At 41.9% G+C, this 23,855-nt stretch overlaps 1 protein-coding gene across 13 annotated transcripts in view; it reads right to left on the bottom strand.

Moving 5' to 3' along the window:
* The window catches only part of NUP93 (nucleoporin 93), an 81,688-nt gene that overhangs the window by 7,410 nt on the left and 50,423 nt on the right, over positions 1 to 23,855 (bottom strand). For 12 of the 13 annotated variants that reach the window (XM_074583249.1, XM_074583250.1, XM_074583252.1 and 9 more), the window contains 15 exons: positions 23,019 to 23,081; positions 20,693 to 20,821; positions 13,895 to 13,969; positions 11,684 to 11,773; positions 10,209 to 10,348; positions 8,002 to 8,134; positions 7,216 to 7,373; positions 5,254 to 5,419; positions 4,331 to 4,424; positions 3,077 to 3,268; positions 2,708 to 2,834; positions 2,522 to 2,594; positions 2,145 to 2,189; positions 1,142 to 1,258; positions 397 to 515 (listed from right to left, as the gene is read on the bottom strand). In XM_074583249.1, the coding sequence (XP_074439350.1) occupies positions 397 to 515; positions 1,142 to 1,258; positions 2,145 to 2,189; positions 2,522 to 2,594; positions 2,708 to 2,834; positions 3,077 to 3,268; positions 4,331 to 4,424; positions 5,254 to 5,419; positions 7,216 to 7,373; positions 8,002 to 8,134; positions 10,209 to 10,348; positions 11,684 to 11,773; positions 13,895 to 13,969; positions 20,693 to 20,821; positions 23,019 to 23,081 (1,721 nt within the window). Of the gene's footprint in view, positions 1 to 396; positions 516 to 1,141; positions 1,259 to 2,144; positions 2,190 to 2,521; positions 2,595 to 2,707; positions 2,835 to 3,076; positions 3,269 to 4,330; positions 4,425 to 5,253; positions 5,420 to 7,215; positions 7,374 to 8,001; positions 8,135 to 10,208; positions 10,349 to 11,683; positions 11,774 to 13,894; positions 13,970 to 20,692; positions 20,822 to 23,018; positions 23,082 to 23,243; positions 23,390 to 23,855 lie in introns of those variants that run through there. The other variant, XM_074583253.1, reaches the window with a different exon arrangement.

The raw sequence follows: 23,855 nt of genomic DNA, 5'->3' as shown, positions 1-23,855 counted from the left end.
ATATCAAACAAGTGAATTGCAAGCAACGAATCTGCAATTGTTATATTTTGCTTTAAAAATCATCTAAACAATGCAATAATTTATCTTTATTGCTCCTTACTAGACTCTGTCTCCGGTTGGCAATCCTGCAATTCCCTTTTCCTGATTCACCTACAGATAAAAGCTTCTTGGCAAATTTACCTGTCCTGCCCCTGAAGGTTATGTTTCTGGTTTGGGTACTACAAGCCATGACGAGCAGGACAGGGTAAATTCTGCCCTCTTCTCTCTCTTCCCAAATGCGTTGCTGCAGATGCCACGGTCCGGCCAGCAGAATCGCAGTCAGGAATTAATACCCACTGAATCGCCAGTCCTGGGTCAGGTCCAGCGCGACCACCCAGTCCTGCCCTCCCGTCTTACCTCTCGGCAATGGAATGGGCCATGTTCTTCAGCCGCTCTTTGTTCGACTGGGGAGTGCTGATCTGGGGAACAATGGGACTGAGGAGCTTGTTCATCAGTTCTAAAACTTTGTCAGGGTTCTGTTGGTATTAAAGTCACAGACAAATGAAAGGAGCATGTTGGGATTAGTGTTTTAATCTCACTGGAAAAGCAGAAAGATCTAGTGCAAGCTCAGAGATGCCTCCTCCCGCCCATAAAGAGGCAAGATCATATTAGCTAGCAACAACATAATGCTGCTGGCTCACGTGAAAAAATATTTTCCCCTGATTTTCCTCTAAAACTATGCTTGCATCCACATTTATTTCAAATATATTTTGAAAGCAAAAAGAGTACTCACTATAAAGCCCAACTATTTTAGACTTCAATTCAACAGCTATGAAACTGGAAGAGCACACTCCAGGTAAATAACCTCACTACCCACAACAGAATCATGCATGGGGCAATCTCTTCAAAAGACCACGCTGATCCAGACCCAGAATGTCTTAAATCAGAAGGGGTTGGAGCGCAATCCATCTGGGTTTGCTCACCGAAACCCCCCTCCATGCAGCCAACGGCTCTGCTTTCAGAGCAGCAGAAATAACCTGCTTTAATAAGGGTAATTCAATCTCCGAGATTAAATTTAACCTCCTCATCACAAGGAGAATGTTTGGGGAAAAACAATGGTGAACCAGGTACATATTTAAGGTAGCACATAGAAGATATTTACCTTTGCAAGATCATAGAGTTTTGCAGCTTCTTCAAACAATCCTTTGTTTTCTGCTGCAGAAGCCACTTTGTTAATAATGGGTTTTGTGTCACTTGTAAACTTGTCTATCACTCCAGGCTAAAGAGGCGAGACAAAAACGAAAGGAGAGAAGAGAAGAGAAATTAGAATGCTTAAAAACTCCTGAATATTCTGTCAAGGCAATGAATATTTTACTTGTTGGATTATGATTAGAATGGCCTGTACATTTCCATGGGAACGCGCAAAAGGGACACGTTAAAAATAGAAAGAGCTCTTGTGAGAGAGACTTTCTCCAAAACAGAGTCAACACTGAGACATCTGCGGTCTCTAATTCATTCAAAATGACCCAGATAACAGGTCAAATTCTAAATTATTTTAATTGTTGATGCCACATTATAGAAGAGAAGAAAACACAAAAGACTTCAGTGTATAAACGTGCCAGGGTCTCCAGGGATGCTGTTTGTGTATGACAGGTTGCAAGTGAAATCGTACACAGATAAACGTTAGTGCGACAAGAATTTTAAAAGAAACAATAGACAGAAGTAGAATAAGAGAGAGGAAAGAGTCAAGGATATCTGGGAAGGATTTTACTGTAAGTGAGAATGTAAAAGTAAGACTAAATCATCTGGAAGAACTTATTTTAAAACTGAGATTGCTGGTTTCATATCAAAAGAAACATAAGAATACAGTTAAATTTAAAAGGAATAAAGTCAAGAAAACAGGATTCTCCACTAATGGTATAATCTAAAAACTATCTATCTGGCAAAGAACTGTAACATTAAAAAAATATTTGTGAAGATTACCAAATTACCTTGCTCCCATGTGTGCAATCCCACTGCTTTGAAACTGACAGAACAAAAACACGCAAAAGAAAATCCTGCCAGAAATAACTTTTTATTTTTGACAGCAGCAATGATTGCAGCATGAGCCCTCATCTTCGAATTAAGACTTAAACATAAAATATAAACATAAATTGTCAACTCACCTTCCTACTACCATCGTTTTCCAGCTTTCCAAGAATCATATCAAACTATATCCACACGGGCGTAAAGTAAGATAAAAGGAAACAAAAAGAGAGAGATGAACCGCACAGATTTCACAAAATATTTACTACATACAAAGATGCAGTCGTGGATGAATGAAAAACAGTCATCGATGTCAAAATTATCTGTATATAAATAACAGGCAAAAAGATGTAATTAAATATCTTAAACATATGGTTATTGAGAGATCTCCCATCATCTAGGTTTGCATCAGGCAGAAAGCGTTAACAACTGCTTAGGACTGTCCTGCCTAATAAAAATTGCAATGAAGATGTGAATTTCAGCTGAAGCGAGGCAGGCAAAACATGGCCAAACATACCTCTCTGCTTTCAATTGCTAGTTCACTAACGCAACGCAAGAACATATTCTCTCCTTGGCTGTCCTTCTCATTCCTACAAAAGAAAGGGAAGGAGGAAGGTACTCTTGTTTCTGAGGACTTCCCAGGTAAGAATAATTAAGCCGTAATAACTAGGAGATAAATCTAGAGACATGTATTAGCTCCTACCTGAGAAAGTAAAAATACTGCAGGGCTTCCCTTGGATCCGTCGATTCAAACTTGCGGGTGTAAAGCATCAAAAGCCGCACAAAATTTAGACGCCTGATGCCAGGAGGGTCACCAGCTTCATGGCTTACTACAATGCCAAAACCAACACTATCAGAGAACCTAACGCCAGGAAACGGTGCTCTGATCTTCATCTCAAATTAGTCAGAGCCACGATGCAGGGCTCTACTGCCACTAAAACAATTAACTTTTAGGAGATTGTTCTGATAAATGCTGCTTGTTTGATCAATTACATAGACTTGCAGTGTCTACAGGGGATTCTAAGGGCTCAGAAAACATTCCTTTAGTGTACAGTAAACGTGCAGGACTTACATAGCTGCGCACTCTGCCCAGAAGATTTCAGGAGCAATTTTAACTCAAACAGGACCAACGCAACATGAACAGCATGACAACGCAAGCGCTCTGTCCGGAAGAGAAAAGCAATTGCGGCTTCAAACTGTGCTGTCAAGAACAATACTTGGAAGTAGAGCAATGGCTGCTGGTTTACTGCAAAATGGGATTCACCTGAAAAAAACAAAACAAAAACAAACACAACAAAACCCACAACAGAGTGTAAGTGAAAATGATTTTGCAATCAGAGATCACCGACAGTGGATGCTTCCTGTCACAGTGCATCACTATTGCTTACTCAGTGCCAACAGAAATAAACACACTAGACCAAACCGAATGCCTAATCCCCCATCAGTGGCTTATCTGTAACTGTTCCACTGCGACATATCACCAAAGACCACAGCGTAAGGATATACTCAGGAAGTGAAAGAGAATAAAGAGTTTCTCAAAAGAGTTCCTTTGTTCTTTTCGGAAAACAAACCATCAACTCTAACAGACTGTAATATATTCTCTAAAGACCACAACATTTTGTCTTCAATTATACTTATGCCAAGCGGCACAAATAATGTTAAAAACTTGGATTTTACTACTCATTGACACCAACTGTAGCTTATTGTATTTCTTTTCCACCCATTTTTATCTGGGTGCGAGTGATGCTGCAAATAAGAAGGCTGTGGAGAATTTTGGATAATCCAAGTGACCTAATTTTGACTGATTGGAAAGGTACTCTCTGGGGCTGTGAATGTTCCTAAAACTTTCTGAAGTGGAAGGAACAGTGATTTGGGTCCCTGGAAAATTACCTGAAATAGTAATTTAAAGGAAACAATGAACAACGGACGCACAATGGGAAAAGCCCGGGAAATACATAACTACATTAGGTAACGATTGCTTTTCTGTTCTGTATTGCAAAAGTTGGGAGTTTTGCTAAAAGACCCGAGCATATTTATGGCGAGATAAAGAAATCCATAATTTAGTATGGATACAGTGCAAATAGCAACAGTGCTGTTCCCAGATGAATATTCACTCCCTGGATTTCCGGGAACACACAGGACTCATTCGTTGTGTCTTACTGAAGTCTGCAATTACTCGAGGGACTCAGGCTGCCCATGAACCCCCTAAAGATGCCTGTCACTACTGGAGAGGTTTTTATATGGAGTTAGGTTTGTGTAACAACTGGGAAGTGCCTTAAGCAGAAAAGCAGAGCCCCAAGTAACGCATCTCTCTGTGGTTTCTCACCATAGTCTTCCAGCAACTGCTTCTGGAACTGGGATAATGTTAGTCGGTCTTGCGGAGAACTTGCACCATTGTCATCAAAACACACTTGGTTCAGCTACAAAAACACATCCAAAAAAAGAAGCACAGATATTTCAACTTCACCTTGCACAAGGGATGCAAGCAAAAGGTATTTGTTCCATCTGAAGCCCCTCCTAGGATCTGACTGACTGACTAGAGGCTACTTCTAGTCACAACATCAGGTCCATCCATTACTGGGGAGCAAAGCTCTCTAAGGTAGCAACAGCAGAAAGCCCTGCTAATAGACCCCAGCGGTCCTTTTGTATCTGTCCATGCCGCCAAACTCCCATGCTGGCACTCTGAATATTCACTAAACAATAATTAAAAGCAACATTTTTTTTTACCCAGTCTTAACAAATACATCATTCTACTCCCTCTTTCTGATAAAGGGAGAAATGGGTACTGACCAGTATCTATCACACCCCCACCAAAACTGGAAGGGCTTTGGACTATAGAGATATTGACAGCGTCGTCTTCTGCCAACTGACACCAACATTTCAGCCATAATCCATGCAGAAAAGGCAATTCAAGGGATCCTCACTGAAGCAAGCTAACGCCACTTGTAAAAACAGCTGACAAAGATCAGTGTCAAATGAAGAACATGACACTTCCAAAGACAAGTGTCCCCAACTAACGACTGATAGCACAGAGGGTAACAGAGCAGCCCTGGGACTCGTGTTCCCAGCACATCCCTGTCTGCAAGGTCAAGTCACCCGCATGACATTGATGCACAACACCACACCTAGAAGCAGGGAGGTTAGAGCAGGGCAGAAATGCAATACCATTTAGGTCTATTCTTAAAAAAACCCAACCAAACAACCCACAAAACCCAACAAACACCACCACGACCCCATCACCACACTTACTTTTAGCCAAAGATAATCTTCTGTTTTATCAGCGACTTCACTCTGGTTATCTGTAATGTCACAACGGCCAATAATACAGTAAACAGCCCTTTTGTAGGGGTCAGTATTATTTCTCAGAGCTCGTCTGTAATGAAGACGCAGTTTATTTTCTGTGGCAGGAGATAGTCTAAGGGAAAAAAAAAACCAAAAGAGGTTGAAGGAAAAGACATGAAACCCATCTTTCCCTGTTTGAGGAAACCTGGATAAAAGTCAATGTAAACAGGCGCAGATTGACAGCAAACGGCAGTAAGCACTGGCTGATATTTCTTGCACTTTCTGTGCAAGATATTTCTGCGCACCTGTAAGTAAAAATTTTGCACACATGAATTTAAACATATAATTAAAGTTATAGAGGATCATCTTCAAATATGCATTGCAGGGGAAAAAAATAATTAAATTCAGATGACAGTCTCTTTAAGGGTACATTAATAGTGTGGTAGATGAGCTATTTTTGTCTGACTGCTATTTCATCATTTCAGAAAAAGAGAGCTCACAAAGTCTTTGAAACTCTTTGGGTTAGTAACTAACAAGTGAGCAGGTCGTTGTACCATGAAGTCATTTAGGAGAGACACTTTCATCCTTATCATTAAATACTGTCACAACGTTCTTTGTCATTCCATTTCTTGTCCCCTCTTGTAGAGACTTTTATAGAATTGAATAAATAAAGTGTTCTCCTAGACTAAGACAGTGTTTGTCAAACCTGTAGAGGCAGAGCACCTTTTCATAGCTGTAATAAAAACAAAATCAATCAATTATACTGTATCTCATTAAAGTGTTTGTAAGGAAAACAATGACAGTACCTTCACCAAGGTTTCTGGAACAACCTTATTATCATGAGCACTCCTAGGTATACTCTACAAACCAGGTTCATTTACAATTTACATTGGTAAATGGCACTTCAATTTTTACTTTTTTCTCCTCTCAGTCTGTTGTGGGTTTTTTCTTTTTTTTTTTTTTTTTTTTTTTTTTTTTTTGTTGTTGTTGTTCATTAGGTTTGTTTTGTTTGTTTTTTTAAAAGACATGCAAATTGCTATGTTCTTGCTCACATTTTCATGCCTGAAGAGCCCCAGTACATTCAACACATTGCAGGGTGAGGGCTCCCCACATATGAATGAAACTGTCACAGGCTGAGGAGGGATATTACAGGTTCACGTCCTGGCACCTACCTGGCCCCGCCAGTTTCCCCCAATTTCAGCCAGTACCTCAGCACAGTGCTGTTCCCCTGCAGGGAGCACAGCTATAACGCAATAGTTGACCGTGCGCTCGTTCGAAATTCATTACAAGTGGAAAGCTAAACAACCTCACACACCACAGCAGAACTCAGAGCACGCCTGAGGATGCACTAACTCAACTGCTTGCAACCACATCATCAGTAGTGCGGCCAGCGGCTTCTCTCAGTGATGGACAGCAAAAACTGGAAGAGGAGCATAAGCACAAGAAATGTGAGAGTGAATGCCTCTAGCAAACACTACTTGCTTTTACCGTGTGGCATTCTTATGAAGAGAGGTGTAGTAAAAAGCGTTCCCCAAAGAAAATTCCACTAAAATAAGCGACCGGGGAAATAAAGAGACACAGGATCTGTGACAGCAGACTAAATCTGATCTATTGTATGCAGTATCCTACCCTTACACAGGGCAGATCCTACAGTAAAAAAGCAAAGTTACACCACTGTCTTATTTCTGAAATGTAAATTTTTGCGTATTTTCAAACAACCCTTTCTCTATGGAGATGTCTAGACTTCAAAGCCACAAATTAAAATATGCAAACTTCTTACGTGTAATTTAGGTAGGTAATATAAATACCAGGCAGCCGTCACCACCAGAAGAGACCTGAGCTGCTTCTATTTCTACCAAGCCACCGATTATTTCACTACTCCACAGCAACTCCCACCCCTCCCAAAGACCTTTCCTAGTTCCCAGTTACCTTTTATCCTTACTGTGCATGTACTCCTGGAACCAGGTTTTAAACTCTCCCAGCTGGTGCTGTGCCCGTTTCACCACATGCATGGCCGCAGCCAAATCTCCGCAGCGCATGCAGTAGTAAATCAGTGCCCAGACAGGATGGCCTTCCACCTCACCATCCTGAAAATAAAGTAAGAAATGATTAATTATTTTTTTTAAAGCAGCATATTTGAATTCGTTTTCTTTATCATTTGCCTCATTCGTTATTTCTGCCCTTATACCCACACACTGGGTAGGCGTAGGTGACTGTAGGTGCACAGCTATGCACTTTCTATTTGGTGCAAGTGAGCAGGATTCACTTTATTCAGATTTATTCAGATTCCTAAATAAAAGCCTTGGGCTCCAAAACTCAGATTAGTTCATTACATATTTAGTCATCAACAACTGGTGTCACCACCTTACAATAAGTGCAAAAAAAAAAGAAAAAAAGCAAAACAGGGAGATTATATCATAAGGTATTTTAATACTTGCTTATTGATCTCCAAGACCACCAGAAGAGACTATAATTTCTAGAATTTAGAACTCAAACTACTAGGCACCACCATGCTTTGGGACTAGCTCTGAACTCAAAGTGATTTTGTCTACTGTCTTCATTTTCCTAATGAAAAATTCTAGAGAAGGACTAACAGCCTGCTGCCCTAAAAGCAGTTTAAGCAATACAAAACCCACTGGAGGCTGCACCAGTTTCCTGGCCGTGCTGGAGCAAACAGATTTGCATTATTATTTTATGTCAAGTTGCTGAAAGTACCTGGAGACCAGGGACAGGCGCCGGGAGTTTGATGTTCAAGAAGCTGCGGACTAGTTGGTAGGTCCCTGGGACTCCACCCAGCTGAGCCTGGTGCAAGTTTCCAAAGACTGTCACAAATGTGTAATTTTTGTAACTGAAAAACAACACAAGCAAAACAAATACATGAACAGACTGACATATACTTGTTACACATCCACCGCCTTTCAGATCCAACTGAATCAGCAATTTAAAGCAAATGACCTTGATGTTCAAACATCATCATTACAACAAAATGAGGCAGAGACCTGTGCTGACTGAGGAAGATCCTTGTATTCAGCAGTCTCAAGAGAAACCACATTTGGAGTCCATGGTGTACGGCTCCAGGTTCATGAGAAGTTCCTCTCGTTAGGTGCTCTTAATACTAAATAAAACTCAGTTACCCTAAGTGGCAAAAAGCCTTTGCATCCTAACGCTTCAGCTCTCAATATGTTTGTCTCTCCTCCCTGCCCTATGCTCAAATACAAACTGGAGGGCCATGGACTTACCAGAAGGAAATCACAGAGAAAAAAGGGAATTTAGAGGAAAAACAACTGGTAAAGGCAGCTTTGAGAACACCTTCTAAAATAACCCAAAGCTTTTAATCAAGGCAGGTCAATTTAACAAATATTCATGTTTAGAAGCAGGAGTCTCGAAAGTCTGTACGCTCAAGGAATACCCATAGAAGCAGCAGCAATAAATTACATGAAGGCCTTTTTTTTTCTCTGCAGCATAGACTTGTTGCACCACCAGGCTATAAAACCTAAAGGTTATGCTAAACATAGGCAAGTATCAGTGCATCTTGATAACTAACATTACGGCTGAGTTAAGCACATGCTCCTCAGGGCTTAAGATCCCAGTTGCTCCAAAGCAACTAAAACAGGAACAGCACTGCGTCTCCTCCCCGTACATGCGAGAGGCTGCCGAGACATGGAAACACCCTGCTGTTATCCAATTCCTGCTAGGAAAGAAAGCTACAAAGCAAGGCATAGGTTGTTGTTTTTTTTAAAATCAAGTCTGAAGGGCCCAATTTCCACAATTGGGAGGGTTGAGGGGGAACTATATGTAACTAATTCCTAATTTCAGTGTCGTGGTTTAGGCCGGATTGGCCAACGACAAGACAACAGCAGTTAATGGCACTATGAAAATTTAGCAAGTTGGATATTTGGCAAATCAGGTTAAGAGTCACCGGCTCATCACACACTGACAAGACTGAAGAACTGCAAAGAGAAGATCCTGCGGACGTGTCAGTTCACCCGTGCACAGGCAGGCACGCTGCCACCACCCCTGGGTGACAACCAACCCTCGGGGGCCAAGAAGAGCCTGTGCCAGGAGGCAAACATCTCTTTGCAGAGGGCGGTATCAGAGTGCAGCGCTTTCCGTGCTCAGACGGCAGACCTGCGTCTGTAACAAGTGCCCAGGCACTGCACTGCAGCTCTTGTGTGCTCTCCACTGCTGAACCAGCCTGCTGGCATCACTAGATGATGCCACCAGCGGCGGCTACTAGATAAGAGACACTGCAATATCCACGTGTGCAGTGAACACACAATATGGCCAGCTGGGGACTCAGCTCTGGGCTGCTCCATAGCCGGCAGTTCTCCAAGCTTCTTTTTCGGTCGAGGAGCTTAGACCTCCATGACACTTGCTGATACAGGCTGTAAACCACTTTCCAGAGTCTGAAAAATCATTGCTAGATGTCTCGGCTTCAGCCTCTTCAAGTTTTACAAAAACCTTTCAGTGTAGGAAAGGCATGATCAGAACCTGACTCGTTGTACCAGATTTGTCCCCAGTGCTGTCCACTTCCTCCCAGCACTGGCTCCCGGCAGCGATCAGCAATCACAAAGGGAGTACAGAAAAGGGGAAACAGATCTCTTTCCACAAGTGAAAAATCTTCACATAAATATTCTACATCTGTCATAGTGATAAGGGCAACATAGAAGAAAGAATAAAAGGTCTTTGCATCTTCTAAACAACCTCCCCACGGATTCAAGGCCTTTTTAACTAAAACAGTTTTTAACTAAACCAGTTGCATGCTCAAGTGGCTGCACTAAGCCCTGCAGAACAGAAAAGACAAGCAAGAGACACTTCTGCAAGCAGCAAGAGGTAGCTGACTTGTTAATACGTTTGCGTGCGCTACAAAGTCATTCTGCCTTATTATTAGGGAACTGTGCCACGTGGAGCATTCATCTTACCTTTGTTCTAGGTAGCGCAGAGCCTGCCTCACGAACTCCATGCGCACCTCCATGTTGGTCCGTACCTTCAAGGTATCGCTAGCAGGAACCAGGGTAACATCGGTCATTTGTTTCACCATGGTCCAAAACTCAGAGATGTTCTATAAACAAGCCATTCCATGCAACAGCGATGAGTACAGAGATGAACAAGCAACACTGTTTTCAGCTACACGGTGTTTTGATGCTTAAGAAAAGCATAGAGACACAAGAGTAACGACTGTTTAGATTTGTAATGGAGATACTGGATGCAGTCACGAAGGTAAGCCACTTCTGTCCTGCAGAATTCTTGTGTGAGAAGATGGCTATAAATATTGTACCTGCAATTATCACCAAGGATCGACAACAATTTCCAAAACTAGGCTGGGTACTTGGTACTCAGACTCCTTCCCCGTTTCCAGCTTGTAAACATCCCACTCAATAAATACATCATCAGCAGCTTTCCACATAAGCAATTGCTCTGGCTGCCAGTGGAAATCTGTGCTATCAGCTGTGATGAGAAATACCTAAAGGACACTGATCACTTGGACAAAGACTCAGGTCTGAAAAAAAAATGTTGAAAGCCATCCAGGTCTGCTCATTCATAAGGAGGAGATCGTATCAGTATCTCCAGGACTAAAGCATCCCTGCTGAAACAGCAAAATACTGAGAAGTAACAGCACTGTTAGCTCCGGCAAGGGCAGGCGTTTGATCTCGGTGCTTCAAAGCAGCAGGAATGTACAAACTCGCCGCACTGACTCCAGCGAAATGAGCAGAGTTGTTCAAAGCAAAGACACACACCAGTAATTCACATCTGACTGAAGCATTTGCCCCTCAGCTTCTGAACAGCTTTTTGCTCTCCCCGTTCGCAAAGTTTTTTCACGACTTGACTCTCCTGCAGTATTCTCCTCCAAGCGTTTCTCAAGGGCGGCCAGGTTTGTACATTTGGTTTTTGGGGGTGAATCAAGGCAATGCAATTAAAGGAGTGGAAAAAAAGAAAAGCAGCATATCTTTGGTTTAAAGTCAATCCTAGGGGCTTTACGCTTTGCTATGGGAGCCTACTTCAGCTCTAGCAGGGGTTGACTGAAGACCCTTCACCTATAGCTAAATGCTTCCAAAGCATATTAAGAGACCACGTTTTGAAAACCAAACGCAACAGAACCCATTTAAAATTAAAAGCAAGTATTTTTTCCCCCCAACAGCTCATCACTGATGATGGGACGCCGCAGCAAAACCAGGTTCCTTTCTTCCTCACTCTTAAGACATTTTCACCGTGACCAAGTCCATCACAGGTGGGCCCTGCTGTATGAGAGAAGATTCCAGTATTGGCTCCATGCTTTCTGTGGAGCCATGCATTTTTTTGGGGCAATATCAGTATTTTTCCACCAACGTCAGCAGGCTTTTATTCACAGCTGAAAACAGATTAAATACATTTCCTTATGTAAACTCCCTGGCAGTACCTTATCATCCAGTTCTGTAACAGCAGCGCAAAGGTCCACCAGGTTAGGCTGCAGATGTCCATTCACTATCTTCTCATTATAAATATAAATCTGAAACATATTGAAAGTAAGCAACTTTAACAATATATATTATTCCCCTTCCCTCCCAGCCTGGCCACAGCAGCAAAATCTGAACCTGGCCTCAAGAACAGAGCATCCCCAAGTCCCTTCTGCTTCCCTCCTGCATTAGCTGCTTGTAATGCAACGCAAGAGGAACGGGGACCAGCACCAACGGCGCTTCCACAATAACCAAAGCCCCCGGCCTGAAGGCGGGCAGCGATCCAGCTGCTCAGGGGTCCTGCACGGCAAAGCGCTGTGCTGAATGCCCCGTTAGCCTAACAGCAGCTAATTGTTGGAGGACAAAGATGCAGAAGAGGATGGCAACTGGATGGCTGTGATATTCCCCTGCATGGCAGCCTCCTACCTGCTGACATAAACAGAATTTTGCTGGTTTGTGACAGTATTCCAAGAAATCTGACACAGGGAAATAAGAAATCTGACCCTTCAAAACCAGCCCTTAAACTTATATACACAGCCCCCCACACATTTTGATTTAAATCTTGGTCTTAATTTAGTTTATTCTACTATTGTTTAATCTACTCTCAGCCCAAAGACCTTCCAGCTATGCCTGAAAAAGAATCATTCTCAACGCTAGAAAGGCAGTGCCATCCTCCTTTAAGTCCCTTTTGCACGCACTGCTTCTTCAACAAGCCCAGCCTGCAAACACAATGCGGAGTTCAGGATTGCAACCAGAACCTCGCATCAGCGAAGTCACATATGCCGACTTCACCCCGTTTCTGTGGAACCGTTTGAACTATTAAATCATTTCAGCGTAATTAAAACACATTTCATGGCTGATGATAAACTGTAACAGCACAGACCGCCCAATCTCCAGGACTCCTAACTACCCACTGAAACCACAGGTGCTGAAACCCAGGTATTTTTACACTCAAGCAGAATGATGTTAAGTACAGCTCAGCCAGGCCAGCTTCTCCAGAGAGCTTGCCGGGAGCACATGGTTACCGCACCAAGTGTTTTGGTAGCCAAAGCCTGGCCACAAATGCCACCTTTCCATGGCACATCGCAAGCAGCCTGCAAACCTGCCCACCCATGGGGAAGACACGGTGACTCCACAGCTACCCCTGGAACTAGTACTGCCAGAGAGGCTGGGCTTCCCATGGTCACAAATCATCAGGGAATAACATCAACTGCCTCAAAATACAGCTATAATTACTCTATAAGGAAGACCCTTACTGCAGGTGTATTACAGTAGATATAAACCAAATCAATCTACTATTAACAACCACTAGATCAAACGTAGACTTTATCAGCACAACCACACACCCTATTTTGCGATTCATTTCTTCACAGTTACCAAAACTGTAGGCAGAGCTAGCAAAACAGCTGTACAAGCCGCTCTCTGGCTCAGCAAAGCCTGAGCCAATGCACACAATCACAGTAATTGTGTGCAAATTAGGCAACGCTTTGTCTATGTTGTTTCACATATTTCGTTTTGAAAAGAAAAAAAAATAAAAAAAAATCAAGTCCTTCTCTTTCATTTTGTTTCCAACAGTGCTGGTAAACAGATCATCTCAAATAACAAAAGTAACAAATTGGTTATGTAAAGGTTTATCAGTTTCCCCTGAATATTTTCAGAGGGAGTCTAATGCTACCAGGCATATTAATTCATAGCTGATACACTAAAGCTTCTCATAAGCAATGCCATTAAAATGGGATATAATTTGACAAACATCAGGATTAAGACTTCAGCATGTTTTTTCCTACGCGCACACATCTCACATTCCATATGTGAGAATAAAGGGAATATAAAGTCTTCATTTGCGTACATTGACACAAATTCTAAAAAAAAACTTTTTTTTTTTTTTGGAAAGGTTAGGAGTTTCAGTTTACCATACGAGCAGACATGATTTCTACAGTCATATATGGTGTACAGGATCTCCTTTTGACAAAAAATCCTGGAGCAGACAGGCAAGTACTCTTCTAAAAAGTCACGCTACATTTCTGTATTTTCCAATTTTAACTCTAGGCAGACATTTTCGTGTTTTACCTACCATAGTTTCTAACACACTAGGCTCACAGATCTTTATTTCCCCCACCTCTCTCTCTCTGTAGAAAACAATGTTTGACTATGTTTTTTTAATTTCCACTCACCTGACGAGCGTATGCCATCTCCACGCTGTCCAAAGAGCTGCGACCTGGAGGACCCAACTCCCCAGCGTAGCTGGGCTGTTTCAGGAGAAGCGTAGAAGAAGGTATAAAATTAATGCAATATAAAAACGCAATGCATTTTACCAATATATCGATTTCTAGAACACAACAGCAAAACCATGTTCTTGACAGAACTAAGAACTGGGCTTTGAACTATCTACAGAGTAAAATGCAGTTCTAACTTTCTAAAGTGACAGAAACCCTCTGGATTCAGTGCGCAAACCAACCATTGACTCTCTAGAATTAGGACATCAGCGTCTCTTGAGAGCATCTTATAATTTTAATTCTTTCCTTTTGTTTCTTGAAAGGTTGCTTCTTGTCACATTAGTGTCTCGCTGCGAAGCATCTAGTCTGAGCCTCCATCACAGAATTCAATGGACCAGCGTCAAACGGATCCAGACTAGCAAACCTGACACCCCAGTTTTGTCCCAGTACCATGACACAGACACAAAATGGACTGCAGCATGTGCCGAAAAGTGCCCCGCTACTGGTAAGCTGCAGGAGAAAGAAGGATGCTGGCAATATCCTGACCCCCCCCAAAAAAATCATCTTTCTACCACAGAAACCACGCCAAGATTGAGATGTTTTCAGTGTAGAGCAGGGAGGGACAACTGATGGAGACATAGCATGGAAAATTTGTTCTCGTTTATAAAACTCAAAAATATAACATGCCATAATAGTCTTAATGCTGCATAAAGCTATTCTTATATGTGTGCGCTACAAAACACGGGTGTTTTCAGTACAGTCACCACTGAACACGGACGTTCACCACTCTGGAGGAAAGAATACTCCCAATTAAGTACGTAATATTCTCCGATGTTTCCTGCTTCCTAAAAACGTAATTCTTCATTTCAGCATCAGCATTGCAAGCCTTGAGTTTGAAAAATAAAGTGCACTCATTTTAAAGCCAGATCCCTTTGAGGTAAGCGGCACTTTAATATCAGCTGCTTCATAGGCAGCGCTACAGCCACGAGAGTTGGAAGATAAAAAGGAAGACAAGCTCAGTACAGAAGCATAATATTTATTACGAAGCCAACTGACATAGTTGGGGCAAGCAAAGAGGAACAGACAAGCTTTCAGAAAAACAAGGGTATTTCAGGTCTGAAACTGAAACAACAGCCTTTGAATTTCAGACTTTGAACCCAAAAGCTCCTTTGACTGTCCCAGGTAGAGCTGGTCTGGTAATAGATGTCACCTCTCCACACAAACCTTGTTGAGGTGTCTAGCTTAGGTAGTTATGAGCACCTGAGATAATGATTTACTTCCACCAGGAGAGACAATGCAAAGCACATCATAAATACTAAAAGTGTCCAAGCAAACACTGAGAAGTTGCCTTGCTTTGTTACCAGGTAACTCAAGTCCATCTATATTCCTCTCAACTGGAATCCGCAACTTTTTCTGAAAGAGCCAGTACATCTGTGGAGTTTTAAAGTTAAGCTTTTTACCAGCAAAGTGGGTTACAGCTAGCTGGACATCCTCATTAGCTGTTGTGCTGCACCTTCGCAATACCGGCAAATAGCTTTACTTTTTCTTACATCAGTTACCCAGAACGTCAGTACTTTATTGTGTAGCCGGGATCACCTTCAACGACACACTCGAGTCTTTCCTGGAAGAATTTGATTAAATGTGACCAGCTTGCTGCCTGTACAAATGGACAATAAAGCTCAAATGCAATGCAAACCCCATCGTTTTCACTTTCAATTTGATTGGCTTTAGAGTTAAACTCTGCTGACCAACATTCCTGCTATAACCTGGCTCACACGGATTTCAGGAAAAGACCCCAGCAATGGGTAGCTTTTCTCCAGATGGTGTCATCATTCAGCTTCTTGTTTCAAATGAAACACAGACAGGGTCTTCAAAAGAATCTCACTTTTTTTTGGGCACTGTATCCCCAGCTTTGAAATGAAATAATACAAACATAGGAACTTCCAGCCATGTTACTGATCAGTCTATGCGCTGAAGAGTGTCTCAGTCATTCCCTAATGCTTATAATTTTAATTTGCTATCAGTTTAGCCCAGTTTATCTTCTATGGTGTAGGACTCATGAGCCTATGTTCTTGCAAAGACAATGGCCACCCACTGTCCTCGTCTGGGAGTTTTGATCAGGAACATTTTGGCGATTGTGAATTTGAAGACCAAGGAAGTGACACAATCGCAACAGCCAAGAAGGTGTTCTGAGTTAGTTGGGAATTAATACGTGAAGGGCATTGACCTCCACTGAGAAATTATAAGAACTTTGTGATGTTTGTGATTCTGCGTAGCATACAACAGTTGATTACAGAATAAAATAAATATTAATTTGTGTTTGTCGCTGATACAGTGAAATACAAACGAATGAAGGTATCAAAGCTGAAGCAAGACAATCCTTTCAGATTGCTGGAATCAGTTTATCACTGCATTAATTTCTCAGTAATGGTGCAATTTAAATTATGTCCAACCTGATTATAAAATCAGGCAGATGCATTTAGACCTTAGGCAGTATAAAAACGCATTACCAAAGACCCCAAAGAAATCCCACTTTTTCTTTTTGCAGCTGAACTTACACTAAAAATACTCTTCGCAGTCACTCCTAATGGATACTGATATTCAGAAGCATTTGCATTTTTCTTTCAGTGCCAAATCATCTGACACAAATTCCTTTAAACCCACCTAAAAAACGACAAATTCTTTGTTCTAAAGAACAAAGAAGCTGTTAAAGCAGGTTTCCTGGGAAACAGACACGATGGCAGAAATAGCGCTTTGCAGCCTTCCCTATGCTGTGCCAGATAAATTGCAGAGTTATTTAAAGTAACACTAAATTATGGACGTTGTCATTAATTACTGATGAGGTTTCATCTTCTAAAGCAAGTGAAGAAGGGTACATGGTGACTTTAGTGTCACTTTTCAACCAGTGCCCAAACACTAGAAACGTAAGGGCTGGGGCTTTGTTTTGTGAATCTGGTTCCTTTTTCTCCTGCTGCCGCTTTGCAGCACCAAAGAGCATCCATGTGGCTGCCGCTCCAGAGCGCGGTGTGTGACGGATGGGTTAAAACCCCCAGGTAAGGATCTGAATTCAAAAGCGCACGCCTGAAACTAAGAAAGAACTGCTCTGGGGCTTGGTTTTTGTTTTCTTTTTTCCCCTTTCCTTTCTCAAATTTTAATTTTACCCTCACTGTTATGTTTTGAGGCTCATTTATTAAGCCTGCTACAGCTGAGAACTGTTACGTTGAAAATAAATTCTTTAAGTGTCCACTACCGACTTGACACTTCAGCAAGGAAAAAAATTCAGGAACTCAAGAATTTGTCTTGTTTTTCTTTCCTATGCCAAGAGCCATGGGAGCAAGCTTATTTCCTTTTTTTTTTTTTTTTCCATCTCATACTTGCATTCTGGCTTCATCTTTGAATTATTAAACTTACAAAAACCCCACACTATCTCACTGAACTCTCTCATGGCTGTGCTAAAAGGAAATTTCAAAAGGCAAGCTAAAGCAGTGAGTCAGCGTGGGGAAGGCCATTCCCACTCTTCACCCCGCACTGCAGACATGGAGTTACGCAGGCAAGCCAGCCCTTCTGTAACTGGTACCCAGCACCTGAAAAGGCATCCCCTACAAGCTAAATGGGGGGAACTGGGAGGATGACCTTCTGTGGCAAGTCAGAACTTACCAGTTTTCTAGGGAAAGGTTATGAAAGAGGTGTTGAAAACAGCTGCTAGGTGCATATAAGAATCATCTTTCAGGTCAGGTTCTTAAGCTTAACTGGAGCAGCAAAAGGAAAACCAGAGGAGCGGGTAATGCACAAAGGACTGCAGAAGCGCGAGTGCACGCACGCATCTCTGCATCTCTAGCCTGATACTGCCGAAACGGCTTGTGCTGGTTCTATCAGCCACATTTGCTTCTCCCTGCCCTGAATGTAGGTCTTTCCTAAACGTTCTTCAGAACTGTAATATTTATTCTGAATATTACCCACTCGTGAAAGAGGCAGCTATACTGCACTGCCGTCACATTTTTATCTTGAAATTCATTTAGCCTAACGATGCTGCTTTCCAAAGGAGTCCACCCTTCATTTGTACTCAGCCAAGCATTCAGCTTCGCTCGCACACCAAACCACGTGCAGCTAAAGATGCATTATTCATCACCCTCATATGCATATGCACATTCCTCAGCAGAAGTCTGGGCAGACATTTTGTCAGCACTCCAAATGGCTTGGCCAGTAGATGCGGCGAATAACTAGGCAGGAGACTGAGCTGGAGAAACACCACAAAATACACTGCAGCGCAGCGGAGAGCATCTTCCAGTCCTTGGGATTTAAGGGATACGATACAGAGCGGCAGAAGAGAAAGCGAGAGCGACAGCGTTCTCTCGATCACTGCGGGAGCGGGTTGCTTGACAGCAGGAATGGAAAAGCTTGGGGTGGAGGTGGAAGAAAGAAAAACCTGGAATAAGAGGACGAAAGAAATGCCTCGGCCCCTAGTGGAACAAGACTCAGAACAAACACCTTGAGAGCATAAGTGTTTGATACCTTGAAGATAAAACCCAGGCTTTCCTGCCTTTTCCCCAAGAAGCACCTTTTTGTTAGCCGTGTTTTCCCCTTACGGGAAGAAGGCCAGGCTGGAGGACAAGGGGCAGCAGAAAACCCTAACGGCAAGTCCTGCGCTAGGTTCTTTGAATCATGAGCATTGCCTGTTAATTGGTCTTATTTCCATGAATAATGTGTTGGTATTTCACTCTGCCCAAATTAGCTTGCCCAAAGCTTGAGAATTGGCTCGCAGGCAGAGCGGCCCCCTGCTGCATTTGGATCTCTGCCTTTTCAGTTGATTCTCCATCTCCAGAGGATATCAATTAAACCCCTACTATATTCTACAGGCTGTGTCTGTTTGTGTCACACGCACACAAAAAACTTATTTGACTGGAACAAGGCTTTAGAAGAACAACCTGCTGTGGGGAGGTTAGATAACAGGCTTTTAACACAGTAGATGCACTTCAAACCTCTCAGACCTTTGACTTCTGGAGGCTAAGACTAGAATATATCAAGGATTTTAAATGCTCTTGAAATGACATACTGATACTCCAAGTGCTTTGAAACATAGAGTGGAGTATCACTGAGTGATAGTGTATATTGAGTCTTTAAACTCATTCATGAAAAACATTAGAGGGGTTTTTTTTCCCCCCTGCTCCCTCTCACTAATTTGATGCTTGGCATCTCGAGTGCCATGGACTGGGAGTAGTGTCCATTTGACACTGAAACACCAGGAAAGGGGTTTTACCTTTTCAGGGCAGGTTATTAAATTGCTTCTCCAAGCAGTCAATATCCACTCTTCGAAAGGAAAACCCCACAGCAGTAGCTCAGACACAAATCAAAGATGTTAGAAGCTATCAGAATAGCTGCCAAGGCTTCAGACTCACATCCTAAAATAATGGGAGAGCTGTTCCTAGTTTTAAATGGATTCAGCCTGCATTATTTAGCATTTCTAATATTGGAAAGCTGGACAACCTTCTGAGAAGTCACAGTAAAGTATCAGTAAAATACTTTCTGGGGAAGAGAACTTCTATAAAAAGACATATGCTAACTAGGATTAACCTATATTTAAAAGAACAGTAATCAGAAAGGGACATTTCATTAACAACTTTAATTATTTCCAAATCCCTATACAGGTCATACCCTAGTAACACCAAGGGCTTTTTTTATTTTAATGCACTTTGCAGCACTGTAAGTCATTCCAATGAACAAGGGGTTTTTATATATATATTTTTTTTTTTTTTTAAAGGAGGGGTGAGGACATGGCTATAAAAAACCCTGAGCCTGTTTTCTGGCCTGAAAGCACAGCAACTTGCATTCCCCCACCCGTTATCACCTCTCCTCTCATGGCTCCAGTGCTCGTGGAGCACCGTGCAGGGGCTGCGATGTACCTGTGTGTTGCAGGGATCCCAGCCGATGGCTGATGCCTCTAGCTCAGAGGGGTGGATTACTCTGCTTTATTCTACTCTTGTAACTGGAGCATTTTCCTTAAGAGAATAAACTGTAAAGTCTGAAGTTAAAACATTCCTTATCTTATGTTACAAGTTGCTAGTCAATACCTTTCCATGCTAAACACCAGGTCAGTCCTGCCCAAAAGATTTGGTCACTACTGGATTAACCTTAAGTTGCTGAACACTAGAGGTCTTAGCAGCCCAAAATTTTAATTTGCACTGCATAAGACAGCAAAATAAAGAGGAAAACATACTCCTCTTTTCTTGGGGTTTTTTCTTTTTTTTGACTATTCAGTTGGTTTTGCCAAGAAGCCTGAGAGACTTCATCAGCCTCCCACGAAAAGCCATAAATCCTGGCTAGCACACTGTGATAAGGGAAAGAGACACGCCAAGACCTACGTGTGAGCACAGTTGCACCTGAGAAACTGTCTGGTTTCATTAGTGTTGCAAAGGTTTCCTGAAGGTGACGTTTACCCCAATGTGTCTTCTGTCCCCTGGGTATATTGACCTAATATGTGTTAGTGTGATAAAGTTTCCAGCTTGCACATACGTTGCTTAAAACATAGCTTCAGCAATAGCAGCTCCATTGCCTTTACCCACCAGTCCATAAAACAGTCATAAAGGTATGATATTCTGCTAGTCACAGCCATTCTGGAATTAAGTAGAGATTTGATATTTCACATTTTCACACAGTTATAGCTACAGCATAATGCAGAGGTGGCTTCAGCAGTGCTGGAGTGCCAGCTGCGTACGTGTCCTGCATGACTCTGTATGATGTTTAGAAAGACAGAGTTACCTCATTTTCCTGGGTGAAATCAAGAGCATCTTCCCCTGATGCAAGCAGAGTATGAAGAATCCTTTGTTTCACCTGTTCCCATTCAACCAGCATCGATTCTCGGTGATACTCCTCAGCCATAGCAAAAGTCTGTTGGTGAAGAAGAAGAAGAAGAAGAGCTAAGGAAGACATCGAAATACCAAACAGCCTGGCCCTGCTATTAATAGACCAGCTCAAAAATGAAACAGAAAATAGATAAATCAATCAGGTCAGCCCTCGAGAGCTAATGATGTGCTGCACGTTATTTTAACAGGCTTCCTGTTCAGGTACAGGGGGATTCAGAAAGTAGGTGTCTGTGGAATTAAGACAACTCTCACATACCCAGCTGGTGAAACAGCGAATCTGTCTCTCTCCCACGGTACTGCAATACACACAAAACTTAGCAAGGCTGGAAATCGATAGGCTTCCTTCTTTAATTTAGCAGCATGCACACAATATCCAGGTCATCACTGATCCACGCGGTTTGTTGAGAGTAACTTCTCTAATGGCAACTAGCTTTTTATCTGCCTGGAGGCCATAAAAGTTTGACTTACTGCATTCTTAACAGAGACATCTGTTTATTGCCCATATTTCATTTTCAGGTCTTTTATGTTTTTCTTTTAAATAGGAAATAGAATAAAATAAAAATAAAAACATTAAGGAAAATTAACCAGTGCCAAAGAATCAGAAAGTCACTCTCATCAGGAACGTAACTCAGGAAAGCATGCAGGAAAATCATATCCGGAGAAGGAACATCCTTTTACCTTTAAAATGCCTGATGTGCGACATTGTCTTCAGATCAGATCGGGGAACTTGTGGAAGGCAACAGCTTTTCCCCCTCAATATTCCTTATTTTGGCAACAGAATTACAATCGAGAAGATGCCTCACTGCCTTTCCTGTTATTGTTGGGATGATGCTAACTAGCAGCCTCAAGTATACCGGGACAGGAAATAAAGAAAACTCCCACTAATTCTAAATAGAGAATAAGCTATATTGGATCTTCCACTTCTTCCTCATTCCCAGCCCTCTCTGTCTCACGCCGCTTTGTGCTGCAGTGCGCACAACTAAAGGGTTTGCTTGGCTGAGTAATTTTTTCATCTTATTACAGCCCACTGTTAGGTTATTATCAATTAAGGGGCAAAACATTCCCCAGTATAAATGAATCGATAAGAGGCAGTGACATTTGGCAAACATTTAATTGTGGTGCATGTGTGCAACTAGAGCATAAGATTTGCGTTTCTTCGTTTTAATAATATAAATTCACTTTATACTGCCATGGTAGAATATAGGTCTTATCCCTACCTTCTCTATAATAATTTCAACAGGATTTTAAATATGCTTCAATAATTACAGTATAATTATATGTAATTAAAATAATTTAATAATGCTTAACTACTATTTCTTCTCATTTGAAAGAAACACAGGCTCAGTTCTAAACCTGATGCCCCAAGTGTACATGGAGGGAAACAATCGTAAGAGAAGCACCAGGAAGCATGTGATGACATTTCCAAGCAGCAGTTTTAAGACAAACAACAGGAAGCATTTTTCCACGCTGCATAATTCAATTGTGAAAGTCATTGCCCCAGAACATGACACATACCAAACGTGTAAAAAAGATTCAGAAACAGGCTCAGATGAATTTCACATCAGGAAACAACTTCCAGCATTGGTCCCTTCGAGGGCAGAAAAGTGGACTCAGCAAACCCTGAGCCTATGTGACAATTCCTGCTTTCTTATTATAGAATTTTCTCCATTTTTTTTTTCCCCCCTATATGAGAGATTTGCTTTGGACAGCGTGATGCAGTATTGCGTTCTAGCAAGAATTAGACTTACAGCACATCTGCTGCACAGGCCTGAATGTGGTCATATGTACTTCAACTCCTGAAACCTGGAGAAACAACTACAATAAACTCATTGAGCGCCATCACCGTGCTGGAAGTCAGCACACACGGCACTTCTCAAAGGAAATAACGCCCACATCCTAGCATTATCATCTCTAGAAGAGGGAGCATCCATGCGGAGAGGCTCGGAGGAGTGTACTGTTCCTTATGAACAACAATTGCTCTGTTCAGATTTGAAACATTGTGAGCCTCCTGGCCCTGCAAAATACTGCAGTTGAAATACTTCTGAATTTCTTCTAGAAAGTCTATGTATTTCTTAACATCTAGTTTTTCCATATTCTCCATACAGTCCTCTTAAATTCCACTAGTTTTATTAAATATCTAATTTATTAATTCTTTAGGGGACCCCCCCCCATGTTTTAAAAAAAAAAAAAAAAAAAAAAGAAAGTGCTTGCTTCCAACTTACCCTCTTCCTAGACTCTTCAATAGCTGACAGCAATGCATTATCTTTTTCATTCTTCAGGAATCCCTGCAGAAAAAGAGAAACAGAGCTTCAGTCAAAAAAAAAAAAAAAATCAGCCTTACACTAATATCAGATGCATATTGTAGTACTCAGCTCTTTCAACTCTGAGAAGCGCTCGCAGCTCCCCCCAGTCCACTCCTGAGAAGTTTAAAGGTCACTTCACTCCACCAGAGGTGCAGTAAGATGCCCATACAGAGCAACGGGAAAATGAAAATGCATTAATCCCCTCTTTTAATATGCATTAAATCCTAGTGAAACGTCCTGCTCCTATTCTCTTTTATCTCCGTGTCCCAGCAACTGCTTCCTCTTGCTCTCCATTTGAAGGCAGGAGGATGAAAGCTGGTAGGAGCGATAAGCCAAGATAAGATTGTTGGACTTGAGTATGCTGGAAAAAAAAATAAAAAATAAAAAAGGTTTTGACTTGGCAGTTTCGGGGAGGAGTGGAGCTCTTGGAGGCCCGATAGGAACTGGGAAAAAAAAGCCTTAGAAATAGTCAGTTGAGGAAGGACGGAAATAACTAAATAGTTGGAAAGCATACAGGGAAAAGTTTCCCGCACAGCCTCTCTCTGTGCGTACAGCTGGTGTGGGTAAAAAAATAATACATAAGAATTATACATTTAATCTCAAAGAGGTCGGGTGTACATGAAGAGATGCACTGGTTAGCTCCTTATCCCAAAGGTTATTTTCATGACTCATACTAGGAAACATAGGATATTTTAATTTTAAACGAATAGCCGTGGGGTAAACTGCAGTAACACACACAGACAACAAACAGGAAAT

This window comes from Larus michahellis, chromosome 4, assembly GCF_964199755.1.
Source record: "Larus michahellis chromosome 4, bLarMic1.1, whole genome shotgun sequence".
NCBI classification, from domain to species: Eukaryota; Metazoa; Chordata; class Aves; order Charadriiformes; family Laridae; genus Larus; species Larus michahellis.
Note: the sequence above shows the minus strand (reverse complement) of the source record. Positions and strands in the feature narration are given on the sequence as shown.